General features: G+C 57.0%; 1 protein-coding gene across 1 annotated transcript in view; it reads left to right on the forward strand.

Annotated features, from left to right (window-relative positions):
• VSTM2L (V-set and transmembrane domain containing 2 like) overlaps positions 1-7,517 on the forward strand; it is a 36,541-nt gene extending 29,024 nt beyond the window's left edge. Inside the window, exon 4 of the mRNA XM_075011759.1 lies at positions 5,890-7,517. Coding sequence (XP_074867860.1) covers positions 5,890-6,219 — 330 coding nt within the window. The 3' untranslated portion in view covers positions 6,220-7,517. The remainder of the gene's footprint in view (positions 1-5,889) is intronic.
• The last annotated feature ends 8,891 nt before the right edge of the window (positions 7,518-16,408 follow it).

A 16,408-nucleotide genomic window follows, 5' to 3' on the forward strand; every position in this document is an offset into this window, starting at 1 on the left:
TGGCGCCGCAGGCTGCGCAGGCCTGGGTGAGCCCAGTCCCCCTGGGAGTGCCGGCTTGGCTGGCCTGAGGGTTGCTCAGCTCTGCTCCAGGGCCCAGCATCCTGACCCCGCCTCGGGAAGCAGCCTGCGTTTCCCACTGGAGGCCATTTGTGGCAATGGCCTCTGGTCTGCCCAGTCGGGAAGGCTGGCAGCCCTCGAGCCTTGGCTGCCAGTGTCTACAGAGCCGGGCAGTGCTGGCCTGGGGCCATGCAGCAAGCGCCTTGTGGAGGTGCTGAGCAGCCTTGTCCCCCCTGGGGGGCCCCTGGTCATAGAATCCCAGAATCCTAGGGCGGGAAGAGACCTCAGGAGGTCATTGAGTCCAGCCCCCTGCCCAAAGCAGGATCAACCCCAACTAACTCGTCCCAGCCAGGACCTTGTCAAGCCGGGACTTAAAGCCCTCTAGGGATGGAGAATCCACCACCTCTCTAGGCAACACATTCCAGTGCTTCACCGCCTGCCTGGTGAAGTAGTTTTTCCTAACATCCGACCTGCACCTCCCCCTCTGTAACTTCAGACCATTGCTCCTTGTTCTGCCACCTGACACCACTGAGAACAGCCTCTCGCCATCCTCTTTAGAGCTCCCTTTCAGGCAGTTGAAGGCTGCTATGAAATCACCCCTCACTCTTCTCTTCTGCAAACTAAATAAGCCCAAATCCCTCAGTTCTCTTCAGGCGTTACCCCACTGCTGCTCACTGACCTCCAGCCTTGCCGCCACCCCGCTCTGTGGGGTGAAAAGCAAATGGGGGGTGCCCCCCACCCATGGTCAGCCCCTGGCCCCAGCACTGTTCCCAGCTGTGGATGATTTTGGGGCAGGAGCTTCTATTTAACATCACAATTGCCTTTTTCAGCATAATTAGGTTGTTAATTGTGTGCCTGATGTGATCAATGTACCTGCATGTGCGACTGTGATTGATTCGCATGCAGGCTGGGTGTGATGCCGCCGGCGGTTCCTCCAGCACCGGCCCCAGGGGAGAGATTTGCTTTTGAAACATTTATTTCTGTCTCTCTCGGCGGCGGAGGGAAATGGCCTGGTTTCTGAAAGGGTTACGGAGTGGGAAGGAAATACCCCGAGATGCCCCCTGCCCACCAGTGACTGGGATGAGATGCCCACTACGTACAACGGACAAGTAAAGCAAAAACCAACGGCCACAGAAAGCAAAGCCGAGCTCTGGAAATGATATGTGGGAAGCAGCGCATTAAAAGCTCTCGGAGCCATTTGTTCTCTGCTAAGCCGGACTTAGGCGGATAATAAATAACGCTCTTGTTCCCAGAGATTCCCATCACATTACTGCCTGGGAAACAGGAAACCCCTTCAGCCGCAGCCGGCATTAATCCCCAGGCACGTATTGTCAGTCAGGCTGAAATTCAGCCCCACGCAGAGGCCAGCCCCAGAGCTGTGCACCCGGGCGGAGAAGGGGGACTTGGGCCTTGCGCTGGGCTCGTTCCATGGGGGGGAATCCCCGCCCCCCGGAGCAGAAGAGAAGGGGCTTTGAGCTGAGCAAGGCACAAAGGAAACTGGTCTCCTTGTTGCAAAGGAAAACTGTGCCCAAGGAGCCCTGTGCTGCGGGGGGCAGGGCTGCAGCCTGTCAGGCCTTCTGGCTCAGTGCCTCTGAACTGCCCTCAAAGGGCATAACCTGCCCTCCGGCAGCGCTCCCCTAGGAGGGCCAGGCTGGCGATGGCTGGAGGGACTGCTGGGCTAGCAAGGTGCTCCGTGTCCGCTTGCAGCATGGCCACAAAGCCGGTGCTTCAGGCCAAAGAAAGACTCCTGCATCTGGCTGAGTGGCTGGTGCTGTCCAGAGGGAGCCTGCTCCTTCCTGACCTGGGGACCAGACCAGGGACGAAGCCAGGCCTTTCATTTCCTTCAGCTCGGCCTGCTGTGCCATGGAGATTATTAGTGTCATAAAATTCTCCAGCCCTTTTACAACCCAGCCCCGAGACGGGCATGTAGGAGGCTCTAGCGCAGCACGTTCCCTGGGCTGACAACAAGATTTGCAAAGGAGGTGTCCTTTCAGTAGCACTGAATTTGCCAGCCATTAGTTTCTTTAAGTGGCTTTTTGTTCTTGTGATGCAAAGTTAAAAAGGGCGACCTGCTCCTTTGCCGTGCCACCCTCCATAACGTGCCACGCTTCAGCACAGGACTCACCTGTTCCCCTCCCTTCCAGGCTGAATAATCCTTGTGTTGCAATACTTACGGGCCAGGAAACGGCACCCAGCCCTCTAGCCTGTCCTGTCTCAGCCATCGCTTCTCAAAGGAGGCAGCCAGGGCGGGACACAAGGCTGCATCTGGAGAAATGCCTTCGCCCAATGGAACAAGGCCTTGGGTCACGACTCATTGTGTGACCTTGGGCCTCAATTGTTCCAGCTGTAAAATGGCAATTATGATCTTTTGCAAAGTGCTCTGAAACCTGTGGCCAAGAAGCGCAATAGAAACACCTCCTGCTATTTCAGGGCTGCTCTGATCTGGCCATCAGGAGCAGGGGACTGGCTGACCCTTTTCCTAGTCTGTGCAGCTACAGCAGAGAATATTTGCTCACACAGTGATCCAGCTCATTCTAACAATTCACCAGCAGAATCTGAGGCCCTGCCAGCGTCCTGCCTGTCTAACTCTCTTCTCCCAGTTTGCCAGTGCTTGGCACTGCGTGCTGGGCATTTTCTGCTGCACCAGCACAGGGCAGCAGCCCCAGGAAGGGGGTGGTTGGGGCTGCATACCCAAGTCTGTTTGGTTTTTCACAGAATCTTAGGGCTGGGAGGGACCTCAGGAAGCCATCGAGTCCAGCCCCCTGCTTCAAGCAGGCTCAACCCCACTAAATCGTCCCATCCAGGACCTTCTCAAGCTGGGACTTAAAAACCTCTAGGGATGGAGATTCCACCACCTCTTTAGGCAACGCATTCCAGTGCTTCACCACCCGCCTGGTGAAGTAGTTTTTCCTAATATCCAACCTACACCTCCCCCTCTGTAACTTCAGCCCATTGCTCCTTGTTCTGCCGTCTGACACCACTGAGAACAGTTTCTCACCCTCCTCTTTAGAGCTCCCCTTCAGGAAGTTAAAAGGCTGCTATTAAATCACCCCTAAGTCTTCTCTTCTGTAAACGTAACAAGCCCAAATCCCTGAGCCTCTCCTCATAGGTCTTGTGCTCCAGCGCCGTAGTCATTTTTGTTGCCCTCCGCTGAACCTGCTCCAGCACATTCACATCCTTTTTATACTGGGGGCGGGGGGGCAGAACTGGGCACAATATTCCAGATGTGGCCTCACCAGTGCCCAGTAAAGGGGAACAACCACTTCGCTAGATCTGCTTGAAATGCTCCTCCTACTGTACCCTAATATGCCATTAGCCTTCTTGGCTACAAGGGCACACTGTTTACTCACATCCAGCCTTTCATCCACCAAATCCCTAGGTCTCTTTCCACTATACTGCTGCTGAGCCAGTCAGTCACCAGCCTATAACAATGCTTGGGATTCTTCCACCCCAGGTGCAGGACTCTACACGTCTCCTTGCTGAACTGCATCAGATTTCTTTTGGGCCAATCCTCTAATTTATCCAGGTCAGTCTGGGTCCTATCCCTACCATCCATGCAGCTGCCTCTCCCCCTAGCTTGGTGTCATTCACAAATTTGCTGAGGGTGCAATCCAGTCCATCATCCAGGTCATTAATAAAGATGTTGAACAACACCGGCCCCAGAACCGAGCCTTGGGGCACCTCGCTTGAAACTGACCATCATCCACATATTGAGCCATTGACCACTACCCATAGGTCCCAAATGTCAAGCCAGCTTTCCAGCCATCTCATAGTCCATCTATGCAATCCACACTTCCTTAACTTATGGGGAAGAATCTTGTGGGAAACTGTATCAAAAGCCTTGCTGAAGTCAAAGTATATCACATCCACTGACTTCCCCATGTCCACAGGGCCTGTTACCTCATCACATAAGCTAATCAGATTGGTCAGGCAGGACTTGCCCTTGGTGAATCCATGTTGGCTACTTTTGATCACTTTCCCCTCATACAACTGCTCCAAAATGGATCCCTTGAGGATCCCCTCCATGATTTTCCCAGGTACTGAGGTAAGGCTGACGGGTCTGTAGTTCCCTGGATTGTCCTTCTTTCCCTTTTTAAAGATGGGCACCACGTTTGCCTTCTTCCAGTCATCCAGGATCTCCCCCGATCTCCAAGAGTCTTCAACGATAATGGCCAAAGGCTCGGCACTGACCTCTGCCAATTCCCTCAGTACCCGCGGGTGCATTAAATCTGGACCCGTGGATTTGTGCACATCTAGTTTTTCTAGGTAGCTCTTAACGTGTTGGCCGCTCTCAGAGATTCCTGGTAGCAGATGCTGCTAAGTGCCAGTGGTTGCTCAGCTGCGACGTGTTACTACTGTGCAATCTGCTGCAGCCTGTGGGTCTCAGGAGAGCTCCGCCAGTGGCTGCTGTCACGTGTAGGGGGGCAGCTCCCCAAATTGTGTGGCTGTAGCCCCCTCTCCACGTCCAGCCTCAGGTCATTATGCTCTGCCCTCCTCCCTACTCCCAGGCTCAGCAGCTGCAGAGCACATGCCGCTGTCTACTGAGTCCATCCATTAGGCCTGTGACAGGTCTCTGTGGCTCTGAGCCTTGGGCTGGGTTTGGTTCTGGCCCCATTGGTTTGTCAGCACGGGGCTCATGGCTCCCTGGCTGCAGCCTCCGGGCCAGTGGCTAAACCCTGCACAACCCTCCACTCCCCAGTGCGGCGGCAGGGAGAAAAATTGCCTTTCCCAGCCAGTGTGATTAGCGCGAAGGGAGCTGGGGCCGCAGGGCATGTGATAAATCTGATTTACTGACCTCACCCTACAACAGCAGCAGCAGCTGGGCTAGTGAGTGAGTCTTAAATTTCATTGGGTGATAAACACTGCGAGCTGATCAGTTTGGAAGAAAAGCTAATTAGCTGGCTTTGCTCTGCATTGCCTGTCAGCCCAGCGGTGGGAGCTGCTGGGGGGCTCCTGGCCTGCACGGGGCCCTGGCTGGCTGGCTGGGGTAGCACATGGTGGGGCTGGCTCTGCCCCTACCTGAACAGGGGCTGCAGGGTGGTGTTGCGCTGGGGATGGGCCCAAGGGCGGGTACCATGTGGCACCCTGGCTGCCCTGCCCAGGGGTGAGGGTGTTAACCCCTCCTTGGTGGTGTTGTGCTGGGACCAGGGCCCAGCCCGAGCCATGGCCTCAAGCAGCTGCTCTGGGGGCAGCAGGGCCCTACAGTCACTCTGCCCAGCTGGCCTAAGCGCCTGTCACAGAGACCCAGCTACCCCCTGCACACCACCTGGGTCTCCTTCCTCTGGCACTGGCAGCTTGTGCAGTGCCCTGGGCCAGACCCTCGCGTGGGCCAGGCCAGGGCCCTGGACCGAGGGGGGTGTCTCCAGCCAGTGACACCCCCTGCCTCACTCAGAGCAGCTCCCTCAGAGCCTAGGGACGGCCCCCCCCCGGGGGTTGGCACAGTCCTTGGTGTTTTGGGGGCCCTGGGCCAGAGCTAGTGGGGGTCCTGTTGGGGAGCAAGGTCAGGGCATAGGGCCCTGTGCCCTAGTGAGAGCACTGGGCAGGCGGAACAGGGCAAGCCCAACACTGCTCCCTGGCAGGGGCACTGGGCGCAACGGGTTGGGGGCAGGGCTGCCAATTTTCTGGGGCCCCTCAATTGGCCGGGGTTGCTGGGCGCAGGGCCAGTGGCTCATCCACCACTGCACGGGGCATGGCAAAGGAGGCGGTGTGCCTGGGGAACGGCAGGCTGCGGCTGCAGGGCTGCACTAGGGGCTGGCGTGGGAGCAGGTGTGAGGTTCGGGGTTGTCCTGGGCTTCCGGCTGCTGTCAGCGCTGTGCTCGCTCCCGCCCCCAGGTGGTGAAGGTGGTCGGCAGTAACATCTCCCACAAGCTGCGGCTCTCCAGGGTGAAGCCCGCCGATGAGGGGACCTACGAGTGCCGGGTGATCGACTTCAGCGACAGCACAGCCCGGCACCACAAGGTCAAGGCCTACCTGCGCGTGGAGCCAGAGGAGAGCCCAGAGGCGCATCACCACAGGGCCCCTGCCACGCACATGCAAGACACCCAGCTGCTGGGCAACCAGCTCCCCGAGCATGCCAGGCCGAGTGGCGCCCACCACCAGCACCCCCACAAAGCAGGCAAGGAGCTGAGGAAGCGGGCAGCAGACTCCTCCTGCCTGCTGTAGACTGAGCTGGGGGCCGTGTGGCATGGAACAGGCTGCTGGGTCTTCCCCCCCCCGTCCCGCCCCATCCCAGAATGGGCCACGGTGCCGGGGCTGGGAGCTGCCAGGGGCATGGAAATCAGTGGGGAATGTACACAGGCTCCATGACGCTCGCATGTAACCCCCCTCCCCACCCTGCCCTGTGTCTCTGGAGTTTTACATTTCGTCCCAAATGCCCTGGGCAGACCTGTGCTGTTTCCTGGACTCGAATGCAGAACTGGGACCTTGCTAGCCCCCAGGAGGCATGGCCAGAGGTGGGGCGGACGAGCGTGGCATCCCCTGCGCCCTGGGGTCTCTCCCTGGTGGCTGTGCCCAGGGGAGGGCCTGGGGCCCATTTCCCTGGAACGTAGCCTCTAGTCGCACTGATTTCCCCTGGCTCTCGGCATGCTGTGTGCGGACTGGGCTCCTGCTGCGTGCCAGTGTGAGCGCGTGCCCGCCGTGCCCCCAGCGCCATGCTCACGTTCCACGGCTGTCGTGAAGCCAGCGGGGTCCCACCGGGGGTGGCACTCTTGCCCTCACTCTTTGTTGCTTTGCAAAGTGAGTCCAGTCCCGCCCCCCCCGGTGAGAGGCTGTTTGGTTATGCTGGGGCCAGCTGTACAGCTGCAGGTTGTTGCTCATTCCTGTAGACTGTAAATAAAGTTCCCTCTGCCACTCCACTCTGCCCATCTGCCAGACCAGGGAGGTCAGGGCACTGGGAGCATTGGCCGAAGAAGGGGGCAAGTGGGGCAGACAGCAGAGCTGCTCTGCAGGAGCCGAGGAAGGGGCTGGGCGCCCTGCACCCATTTCAGTGAGGTGAACACCGAGGCCTGAGCTCACCTGTGGGAAGCGCAGGGCTCTGCCCTGGGAGTTGGCCTGGCCCTGGGGAGCAAGGTCATTAGGGAGGTTCGCACACCCTGCCCCCTCTTTCCTCAGTGCGTTTCACAGCGCTGGAGGGCAGGGCTGGGGTCTTGCCCAGGGCTCAGGCCGAGTGTGCCCACCCAGCTGCAGGGCTCAGCTGTCCCCTCCCCCTCTATGTGACCCCCTTCCTCTGCCTGGGGGGTGGGGGGGGTCACACCCCAAACTCCTGCCCTGGCGGGTGGAGTACACCAGGCCAAGCCCAGCAGCCGCTGTCCTATGTCTACCTGCTTGGATCCCCCGGGTAGGCGAGCTGCAAGCGTCTCCTGGCCCAGCGCCTGCACTCACACAGGAGGCAGCCGAAGGGGAACTCACACACCTCTTGCTCCCAGCTGACTCGCAGACCTGCTGAAGCCAATAAAGCTCTTTAAACGACTGCCGCCTCTGCCCATCCGTCCACAGCAGCACTTGGCCGGGGGTGGGGGTGCGGTCAGAAATGCTGGGCAAAGTCATTGACCAGGCGGGGTATGGGCTGAGCCAGCCCCTTGCCTCTGCCAGCGCCCCACAGACTGGCCCAGGGCTGCTCCCAGCTGCAGGCCACACTGGAAAGCCGGCTGAGGGGTTCGAGCCCCAGCCCAGCTGCAGCTGGCTGCCTGCCCATAGCCTGTAGCCTTGGCAGGAGGCCTTGTGTCCATGCAGGGGGCTGAGAGCAAAGCGCTGCCTTTGGGGGCGGGGGGGGGCACAGGGTGTGGCTGGGGTTTGGGCTGGTGTCTCCGGAGCCCCGTGGAAGTGCCCTGAGCCCCTCAGCTGGGCGCGACATAGAGCCCACCTTGCCCCAGCCCCTCGCTCAGCCTCCCGCTGCTGGTGTGGTGCCAGGGTCCGCCTGGGACAAGGCTGGGCCCTTCCCCAGCACCTCCGCACTGTGAATGGGCCAAGGCCCTGGTGGTGGAGCTCCCTGGGCTCTGGCCACCCACCCCCATGCACCACCAGCACCTGCTTTGCAGCCAAATGGAGGGCGGACAGCTGCTCTCCAGGCCCCAGCACACAAGAGGCCTTGCTTTTAAGGCACGCTGTGCCGGTCCTAGCCACAGAGCGGTGCTGAGTGAGCGGAAGGAACATGCTGCAGAGGGCAGGATTTGGCCCCTTTGTGCAGAGACCCATCAGCTACCCAGAAAACCTGGCCCCAGCTGCCTGCCAGAGCCGCATGCTCTCTGCGCAGCTCCGCACAGGACAAGTCAGCGGTGCAGATTAATTTGCTCCATTTGCTTTTTTGCTGCGTCTGCAGCGGTCTCCAGTGGGCTGCGGCTGAAGGGAAGCCCCTGCCTCGCTGGGCTGTGAGCGCTCCGGCCATGCCCAGTACAACGGCCTTCCCTTGAGGCGGTGCAGCCTCAAGGCCTTCTGAGGTGGGAAGGTTCAGCTGAGGCAATGGCCCTGGCCTCTGCTAGGGGCTACAGCAATCCAGCTGCATGCGGCTGGACTGACGGGAGGTTCCAAGATGGCCTGGTGGCACCAGAGCAGCTCCAGCTGAGCTGTGCGGCTCTGCAGAATCGGAGCAGCTCCAAGACCTAAAGCGATGCTCTGAGCCCTGCAGGGGCTGAGCCAGCCGCCTGAGAACAAGCCATCACAGCAGGGGCATCCGTGACCACCAGAGCCTTCTGGTGTACACACCGCCACCGGAAAGGCTAAGGGCACCCACCGCGCTGGCCGCCGGTTCTGCTAACAGCTGCCCAGGCGCACCTCCCAGCACTGCAGGGCCACGTCTTAGCACATTTATAAACATTACACACTCACGCAGGAACATTAAAGGCAGGCAGAGGAAGAGCTCATGGCCTGCAGTCAAGGACTAATCAGAGCAATGGCTTCCCTCCCGCTTCCTCCCACACTTGCCCTGGAGGACAACGTGCAGAACCCTCTAAATACACAGGCCACTTTGTTAGGAAAGAAATATTAACCAGCTGCAGCGGCTGGGAGTTTTTGCTAGGAATCCAGGTCTCCCACTAGCAAGAAGCATCACTTGTCTGGTTTTCTCTCCTGACCCAGGCCCTGGTGTTTCCCGCAGACCTCTGGGCAGAGGCAGTTGTGTCTCTTGTGAGAGGGAGGTGTGATGGCTTGGGTCACTGATCAAGCCCCTGAGCCTGGCAGCCTCTCCTCTGTCTCCCCACCACCTGTCCTGCAGAGCCAGAAACTCTGGTCTCCCCCAGACAGGGCACAGAATTGGGGTTACGGCCCCTGCAGAGCAGCACAGACACTGAAACAAGTCAGCTCTGGGAGGATTCAGCTACAGGGAGGTTGACAGCACCGACGGACCCCTCCCCCCTTGCCAAAAGGGACCGAACCCCACTGAGTCCATCTGACCCCATGTAAAAGTTTTACAGAGGAAAAGCTCCTGAAGCCATCCACCCCTTTTATCAACGGGAGAGCGCGATGCACAGCTGTGGCGCCCGCCTCCACGGCCCCGGGACCAATTCTTCACCCTGGGCTTTGATGATAAAGGAAAGGGTTGTCATTAAGTAGGACTTAAATGGCTGCAAGTGCAAAAAAGCCACATCAAAGCCCATTACTCCACCAAACTAAACGTGCACGTTCACCCTGACCCACTGCGGAGCTCGACACAGGCCAATGCTCACCCTAAGCTGCTGGTCTTATCTCAGGCCTGAGTTGATCTTTTTTGAAGGGGGCCCAGCAGCTTTGTCTTCACCCTTTTGTTGCAGTTCTTGCTTTCCAGGCATCTCCTGCAAGGATGGGAGGCGGCAATTTCGAAAGCAGCTGAAAACAGAGACCTGATTGCTTCCTAGTCAAACAGCCTTTCCCCCAGGGCGGGACCCCTTGGGTCTGTCTCCCCAGCCCAACAGAAAAGCATCCTACTCAAGATGGAATCCAGCACTAGGTGACATGGGCACATGTTTGGCTAGGCCTAGCGGCAGTGTGGGCTTAGAGGGACAATAAACCCATTCACTATTCTTTGAGTTGAGTACTGGGCCATTAAGTTCCTGAAGTCTCTCCAATGGCCTCATTAGCATGTTGAGCGTTAAAACCCAGTCACATGTTCTCTGCCCGACTTCACGCACAAAACCAGGACCTGGTGAGCCAGTCCCTGGCAAATGTTGCACAGTTTTGCCTAAAACAGTTTGGAGTTATGCATATTCTTCACTCGCGTTTGATAACACCGGCGGGGGGTGGGGGGTGTCGCCAGCACACCCCCAAGAGGGCCAAAGCCCTGGCAGGTGAGTCAGAGCTGTTTAAAGAGTGGTGCAGGGCTGCACCTCACCACGGACCAAACGGGTGTAACGCAATAGCCCAGGCAAACCTGCAGCTGAGTTAGTAAAAACAGCAACTTGCTGTGCTGGGCGAGGGCAATTCCCTGGGTGGCGAGAGAGCGCTCCAGCCTGGGAAGGTGGCTGAAGCAGGTGAGTGCAGTACAGCGCCTGGGCACAGGGCTGAACCCTACTGGGCATGGGTGGGCAGCACTGCCTCTGGTGGGGGCTGGGCTGCCAGGGAAACCGACCTGTTTGGAGCTGCTGCCGGGGACAGGTGCTGTTCCAGCCATGGGGCCTACGTTCCCTCGGTGCAGCCGCGCAGGAGCTCAGGGATGCTACAGCCAGGGCCAGGGGAGAGGTTCTTCCCCCTCTGTCGCCAGCAGCGCAAACCTGCCAGAGCCGGGAGAGAAGGGGCTGTCTCCCAGCCCAAGCCAGCCCATAGGAGCTGCCACAGCCATAGGGGGGGCAAAAAGGTGCTGCTCAGTGGCCCCAGGGCTGCTGTGCTGAGAAAGGACACGGGGGGAGAGAGAGAGTGGGGCGGGGAGCAGCCCTCTCTCCCAGGGAGTAAATGCCCCAAACCCCTCCTCCCCATCCCCATCCCAGAGCCTGTATCCCCAGCCACAGCCACACCCCACTCCTGCCCCAGCCCTGTGCCCCCTCCCACTCCCTCAGCCATGGCCCTAACACCCTGCACCCCAACCCTCGGCTCCATCCTGAGCCCCACAGCCCAAACCCCTCATCACACCCAGCGCTCGCACCCCCATCTTTCACCCCTGTCCTCAGCCCACTCCTGCACCCCTAGTCCCTCATCCCAAGCCCCACCCCACAGCCTGCAACTCCAGGCAGAGCTCTCAGCCCCCTGAGCCCCCCTCATACACGACGAACCCCTTGACCCCACCACAGGTCACCTATATGCAGAATGAACTGTGTTAAGGGCACTAGTGGGGAGGGGTGTGTGTGTGTGTGTGTGTGTGTGTGTGTGTGTGTGTGTGATGTCATCTCTGTGGTGCACAGCACCGTACTGGTGTGCGTAACAAAGTGCATTCCACATGGACATAAACAAATCAGCAGGACCTCTGCTGGGGCCACAAGTGTGATGCTGTGTTAGGGGTTCCGGCGCCGCCGGACCTCTCAGTCTTTCATTGCTCCCTAACTCCCCCCATTTGCTTCTTGCCCTCCAATGGGCCAGTGAGCTCGGGAGCTGTGCAGACGAAGGCCCTGCTCAGGAAGGGGGGCCTCAGGCAATCGTGGTGCTCCTTCAGGAGCGAGTCAGATTCGCTTTCCATTCCCTGAGCAAGGCACTGCTGAGCTCACGGCTGGGCTTACAACACTCCTGCCATCAGTGGACCCCATGCTAAGGAATAAAGGCCACAGGAGGCCCGTGCTCTGGGAGGGGCTAAACCCATCCTACGGCTGTGGCAGAGGCGTTTGGTAACTTGCAAAGGCTCAGGAATGAACCCCTGCCCTGTGGTTCAGTCCCATGAACCCTTCCCCAGCTCGCGGCTCCTTGCCATTCTGCTTCGTGCATTAGCGTCAGCCCCCGCAGCTCTGCGGCCTGGCTGCAGCGTTATCACCACCCATGCCCGCTGCACGGGGCCGTGAAGCAGAAAGCTCATTTCAAGGACTAGGGAAAGGGCTGGGCTGAAGCGGCAGCAGCGAGATAACAAACAGCCCCCTTGGTATGGTTTGTAAATGGAACACGCTTAATATGCAAGTCACTGGTGGGGAAGAAATAGGCGCCATGAAAATGTCATTTCCACAGAGTCCTTTTTCTGACCATTATCCTGCTGCAAACAAAAGCAATTTACTTGGCCTGCAATAAAGCTGGGATGATAATGAACCTGCCACGACCTGCTCCGCTATGTTGCAGAGAGGCCGGGTTCCCTGCCCCTGCGGCCGCTTCCAAAAGAAACACAGGGTGCTGGCCGGAGCCAGCAGCCATGGGGCCACGGTGAATTTCCAGGAGAGCCACGAAGCTGAGAGACCCATTGTATCACGTGCACCGATGACCTGGGTGAAGCAGCTGTAATAAAAAAAAATGAATCCCCCGTCAGGAGACACCGCTGCAAAATGAAGTTAGATCACCAGCTGCCCTGGAGATCATGTGTAAAAACAGGGCTGTCAAGTGATTACAAAAATGAATCGTACAGGTCCCCATGCTGTTAATAACAGAGTGCTATTTACTTAAATACTTTGGATTTTTTTCTACTTTTTCAAATACAACTACAACACAGAATACAGCACTCACATTGATTATATTTATTCCAAATACTTACCCCATAAAAAACAAAAGAAAGACTATAGTTCAGTTCCCCCCACTACTAACGCTGCAGTGCAATCTCATTATCATCCAAGTTAAACTTATGAGCGTACACTGCAGTTCACTCCATCCTACTTCTTGTCCACTCAGAGAAACAACTTTGTTTTACATTTGGCAGAAATAATGCTGCCCACTTCTTGTGTACAGCGTCACATTGTTTACTTGCCAGATCCACTGGAGAGTTGTGCGTCCCTTCAGATTTCAACCACCAATCCAGAGGCCATGAGGCCATGCTGCTAACTGGGTTAGCTCAATGATGCGCTATAGCAGTGTTGGCTGATGCATGTTCATTGTCCTCATCTGTGTTAGAAGCTAACCGCAGGAGGATGGTTTTTCCATTGTTGTGGTTCAGATTCTGTTTGTCCATCAGAGTGCTCCTCTGTTAAGACTTCTGAAAGCACATTCCGCATCTCCTCCCTTAGCTTTTGGAAGGCACTTCAGAGCCTTACACCTTGGGGCAAGTGTTGTAGCTACCTTTAGAAATCTCTTGCTGGGCCCCGCTTAGCGTTTTGTCAAATCTGCCCTGAAAGTGTTCTCAAAACAAATAACGTGGTGTTTCACCATCCAAGACCACTATAACATGAAATATATGGCAGAATGCAGACAAACATTGAGCAGCGGGCACACAATGCTCCTCCAAGAAGCTGTCGCAAATTTAACTCACACGTTTTTTTTTAAGAAGCATCATCAGCATGGATGCATATCCCCGGGACAGTGACTGAAGCACAAAGGGCAGATAAATGTTTAGCATATCTGACATGTAAATATCTTGCAATACTGCTGTAAACATGCCATGGGAATTCCTGGTCTCACTTTCATGTGACACTGTAAAAAGAAGCAAGCAGCATTAGTGCCTGCAAATATAAAAAGCTTGTGTCTGTTAGAGAGTGGCTGAACAAGAGGTAGGACTGAATGCCCTTCTGGGCACTACCATTGTATATTATTTCGGTTTTGAGTGCGGTTATGTAACGGTACGTTTGTAAGTTGCACTTTCAGGATAAAGAGGTCACACTGTAATGCTGGGATAATGTAAACTGAAAAATGCTATTTCTTTTATCATTTTATAGGTCAAACATTTGTAATAAAAATTATAAAGTGTGCAGTGCACGCTTTGTGTTCTGTGTCGTAAAGTAAAACATATAAAACAATCCAAATAAATAAGCAATTTCAATTGGTATTCTATGGTTTAGCAAAGTGACTAAACTTGTGATTAATTGCAACTAATTTTTGACATAATCACATGAGTAAATTGCAGTTAATCAACAGCCATAGTAAAACACTACCCCATTAAGCCAGGCATTAATCACAGAATCCTAGGGCTGGAGGAGACATCAGGAGGTCATCGAGGCCAGCCCTCTGCCTGAAGCAGGAACATCCCCAACTAAATCATCCCAGCCGGGACTTTGCCAAGTGGGGACTTAAAAACCTCTAGGGATGGAGATTCCACCACCTCTCCTGGTGACGCATTCCAGTGCCTCCCCACCTGCTTGGTGAAACAATTTTCCTAAATTCCAACATACACGGCTCCATCTGTAACTTCAGACCATCGCTCTTTGTTCTGCCGTCCGTCACCACTGAGAGCAGCCTCTCTCCCATGGCCCAAAGTATGTGGGGACCTCCCACCAACTAGGTGCATGCATATTTCCATGCTCAGTGAAGCTGGGTGCACAGTATGGGCATTTGTGTGTGCAGCTTGGTAAGTTGGGCACCTAACTGCTTGGTCCTGTTGTGCACTCGTGTGTGTGCAGAATGTGTGCAGAATGTGTGCATAGTGGATAAAATCAAGGTGGGAGTTAAATTAACAGGCCCCTGCAGGTTCTAGCCCATTTCCCCACTGACTCCAGTGCAGTGCTAGAGTGATCCCTGTTTTCTACCCAAATGGCACCAGCAGTAGTTTTACATTGCTCCTGGGGCAGCTCTGGATTTGGGCCGACTCCTGTCGCTGCTCCTGGCTGCGTCTTCCCGCACCGGGCGGAAAGGAGGGGTTGTTTAAAACCCTTTCTGGTTTCTATGGAATGTGGCTGAACAGCACAGCGCCTGTGGTACAGAGAACCCCTGAGCCAGGCCTGGCTTGTCTGCTTGCCGAGCCCGTGGGGGCCCGAGGAATTAGCTTTCACGGCAATAAAAGTTAAACCTTTCATAAGTGGCCACCTGAGGAGCAGCTGGAACCACTTGCCTGGTGCAGCTGATCGTTAACTAAAGGTCAATCAAAATTTTATGGGAAGCCTTGGGGAAGCCTTAAAGTGGCTGTGTCCGCACAGGGCCTCACCTACCGGAGGGGGGCACCAAGCCGCGTCTAAGGCCCTGAGTTATTTACAGCCTTTCTGACTGTTAACTGCTTGCCAGCCCAGGGCTTTAATGCTGTGCCAGGTGCCTGGGGTCTGAGGCCAAGTGCTGGAGCAGGGCCCAGGGCCAGGGAATGGCTTCAGAGACAGCACTCGAGCTCTGCTAGCAGGAAGCTGTCCAGGTGCTAGAGCTGGGAGTCCTCCTTCCAGCAGCGGTGCTTACACACATAGAGCAAGAGGTTGTGCCTCCACCAGCCTTTCCTTTCCTGTGCCCTGGCCCCAAGCCGCCAGCTCCACCCACCACGGCGCCTGGGCTTCGGAGCAGCCCCTCTGCTGGACAACTTCTTGCTTCAGTATTGCCGACATAGGGTGCTAGGCTGGTCTGAGGGTAGTGGTGGCAGCTGTGTTCAAAGCCACTTGGCCTCTCGTGGTCCCATGCCCACCGAGCCACAGCTGCTGGGTATAGACGTGACTGCAGCCCCTTTGCGGCTCAACCCTGGCTGCCAAGTGCTCCCAGGGTGAGTGGGGTGGGTGGGGAGCAGCTCAGGCACAAGGGCAGAGCTGAGAGGTGGTGGTGAGCTGGCAAAACCAAAGCCCCCAGCTCAGCCAGGCCTGGCCCTTGACACCAGTCCAAGAAAGAGGCTGCTGTGGAGCTAGCAGCTGGGGCTGGCTGCAGCCACTGGGTCTGTAGGCTGCATTGGCCAGGGATTTGCTGCAGACCACTAGCTGGCTCCACCCTCCCAGAGCAGCACAGCCGGGCCGTGGCTCTGACCATGCTCTGTGCATGGAGGATCGGGCCCTGCTAGATTGGGTTCCTGGGGGAGAAGCTAGGCCCTGGTCCCCTGACAGCAAGGCACGCAGGAGCTCTGAGCAGCCTTTGGGCTGGAACACAAGTCAGCACCGCCTCTGGGCCTGCACGCAGCACAGTGGGGCACCAGTAGGGAATGGCCGCTTAACCTACAAACTGCAAGGCTGCTTTGTCCAGTCCCCAGGAAACACACTCCAATGACAGCCTCCGGCTCCCGTTCTGCTTGGGGCAGCGGGTTCAGTTCAGCTGTGCCTTTGCCACTCACACAAACCCGGTGGGAAGCCCACGGGGAATCACAGCAGCTTTGCCAGTTCCTTTTGTCTCACCTCAGCCCCAGGGCACCAATGGCCGACTGCCTCCCACCTGGGTGAGAAGCTTCACCGCTGATGCAGGCTTGCCTGGCTGGGTTGGCCCAGCCTCCGACCTAGTGCCTGGCTCCTGCTAGCCCCAGGGCCCTGTGGCCCGTTAGCCCCCGAAGAATTCTTTGCTTGCAGCACCATCTACAGCAGCCCTGGCTAGACTCTGCATCGGCGCTGCTCGGAGCCCGGCCTTTGTCAGGGCTCACACACAGGGCCCAAGCCCCATTCTTCCACCCACGCAGCACCTGACGCTCCTCACCACGCGAGGCCACTTGGACCCGATGCCGAGT

This window comes from Carettochelys insculpta, chromosome 17, assembly GCF_033958435.1.
Source record: "Carettochelys insculpta isolate YL-2023 chromosome 17, ASM3395843v1, whole genome shotgun sequence".
Lineage (NCBI taxonomy): Eukaryota > Metazoa > Chordata > Testudines > Carettochelyidae > Carettochelys > Carettochelys insculpta.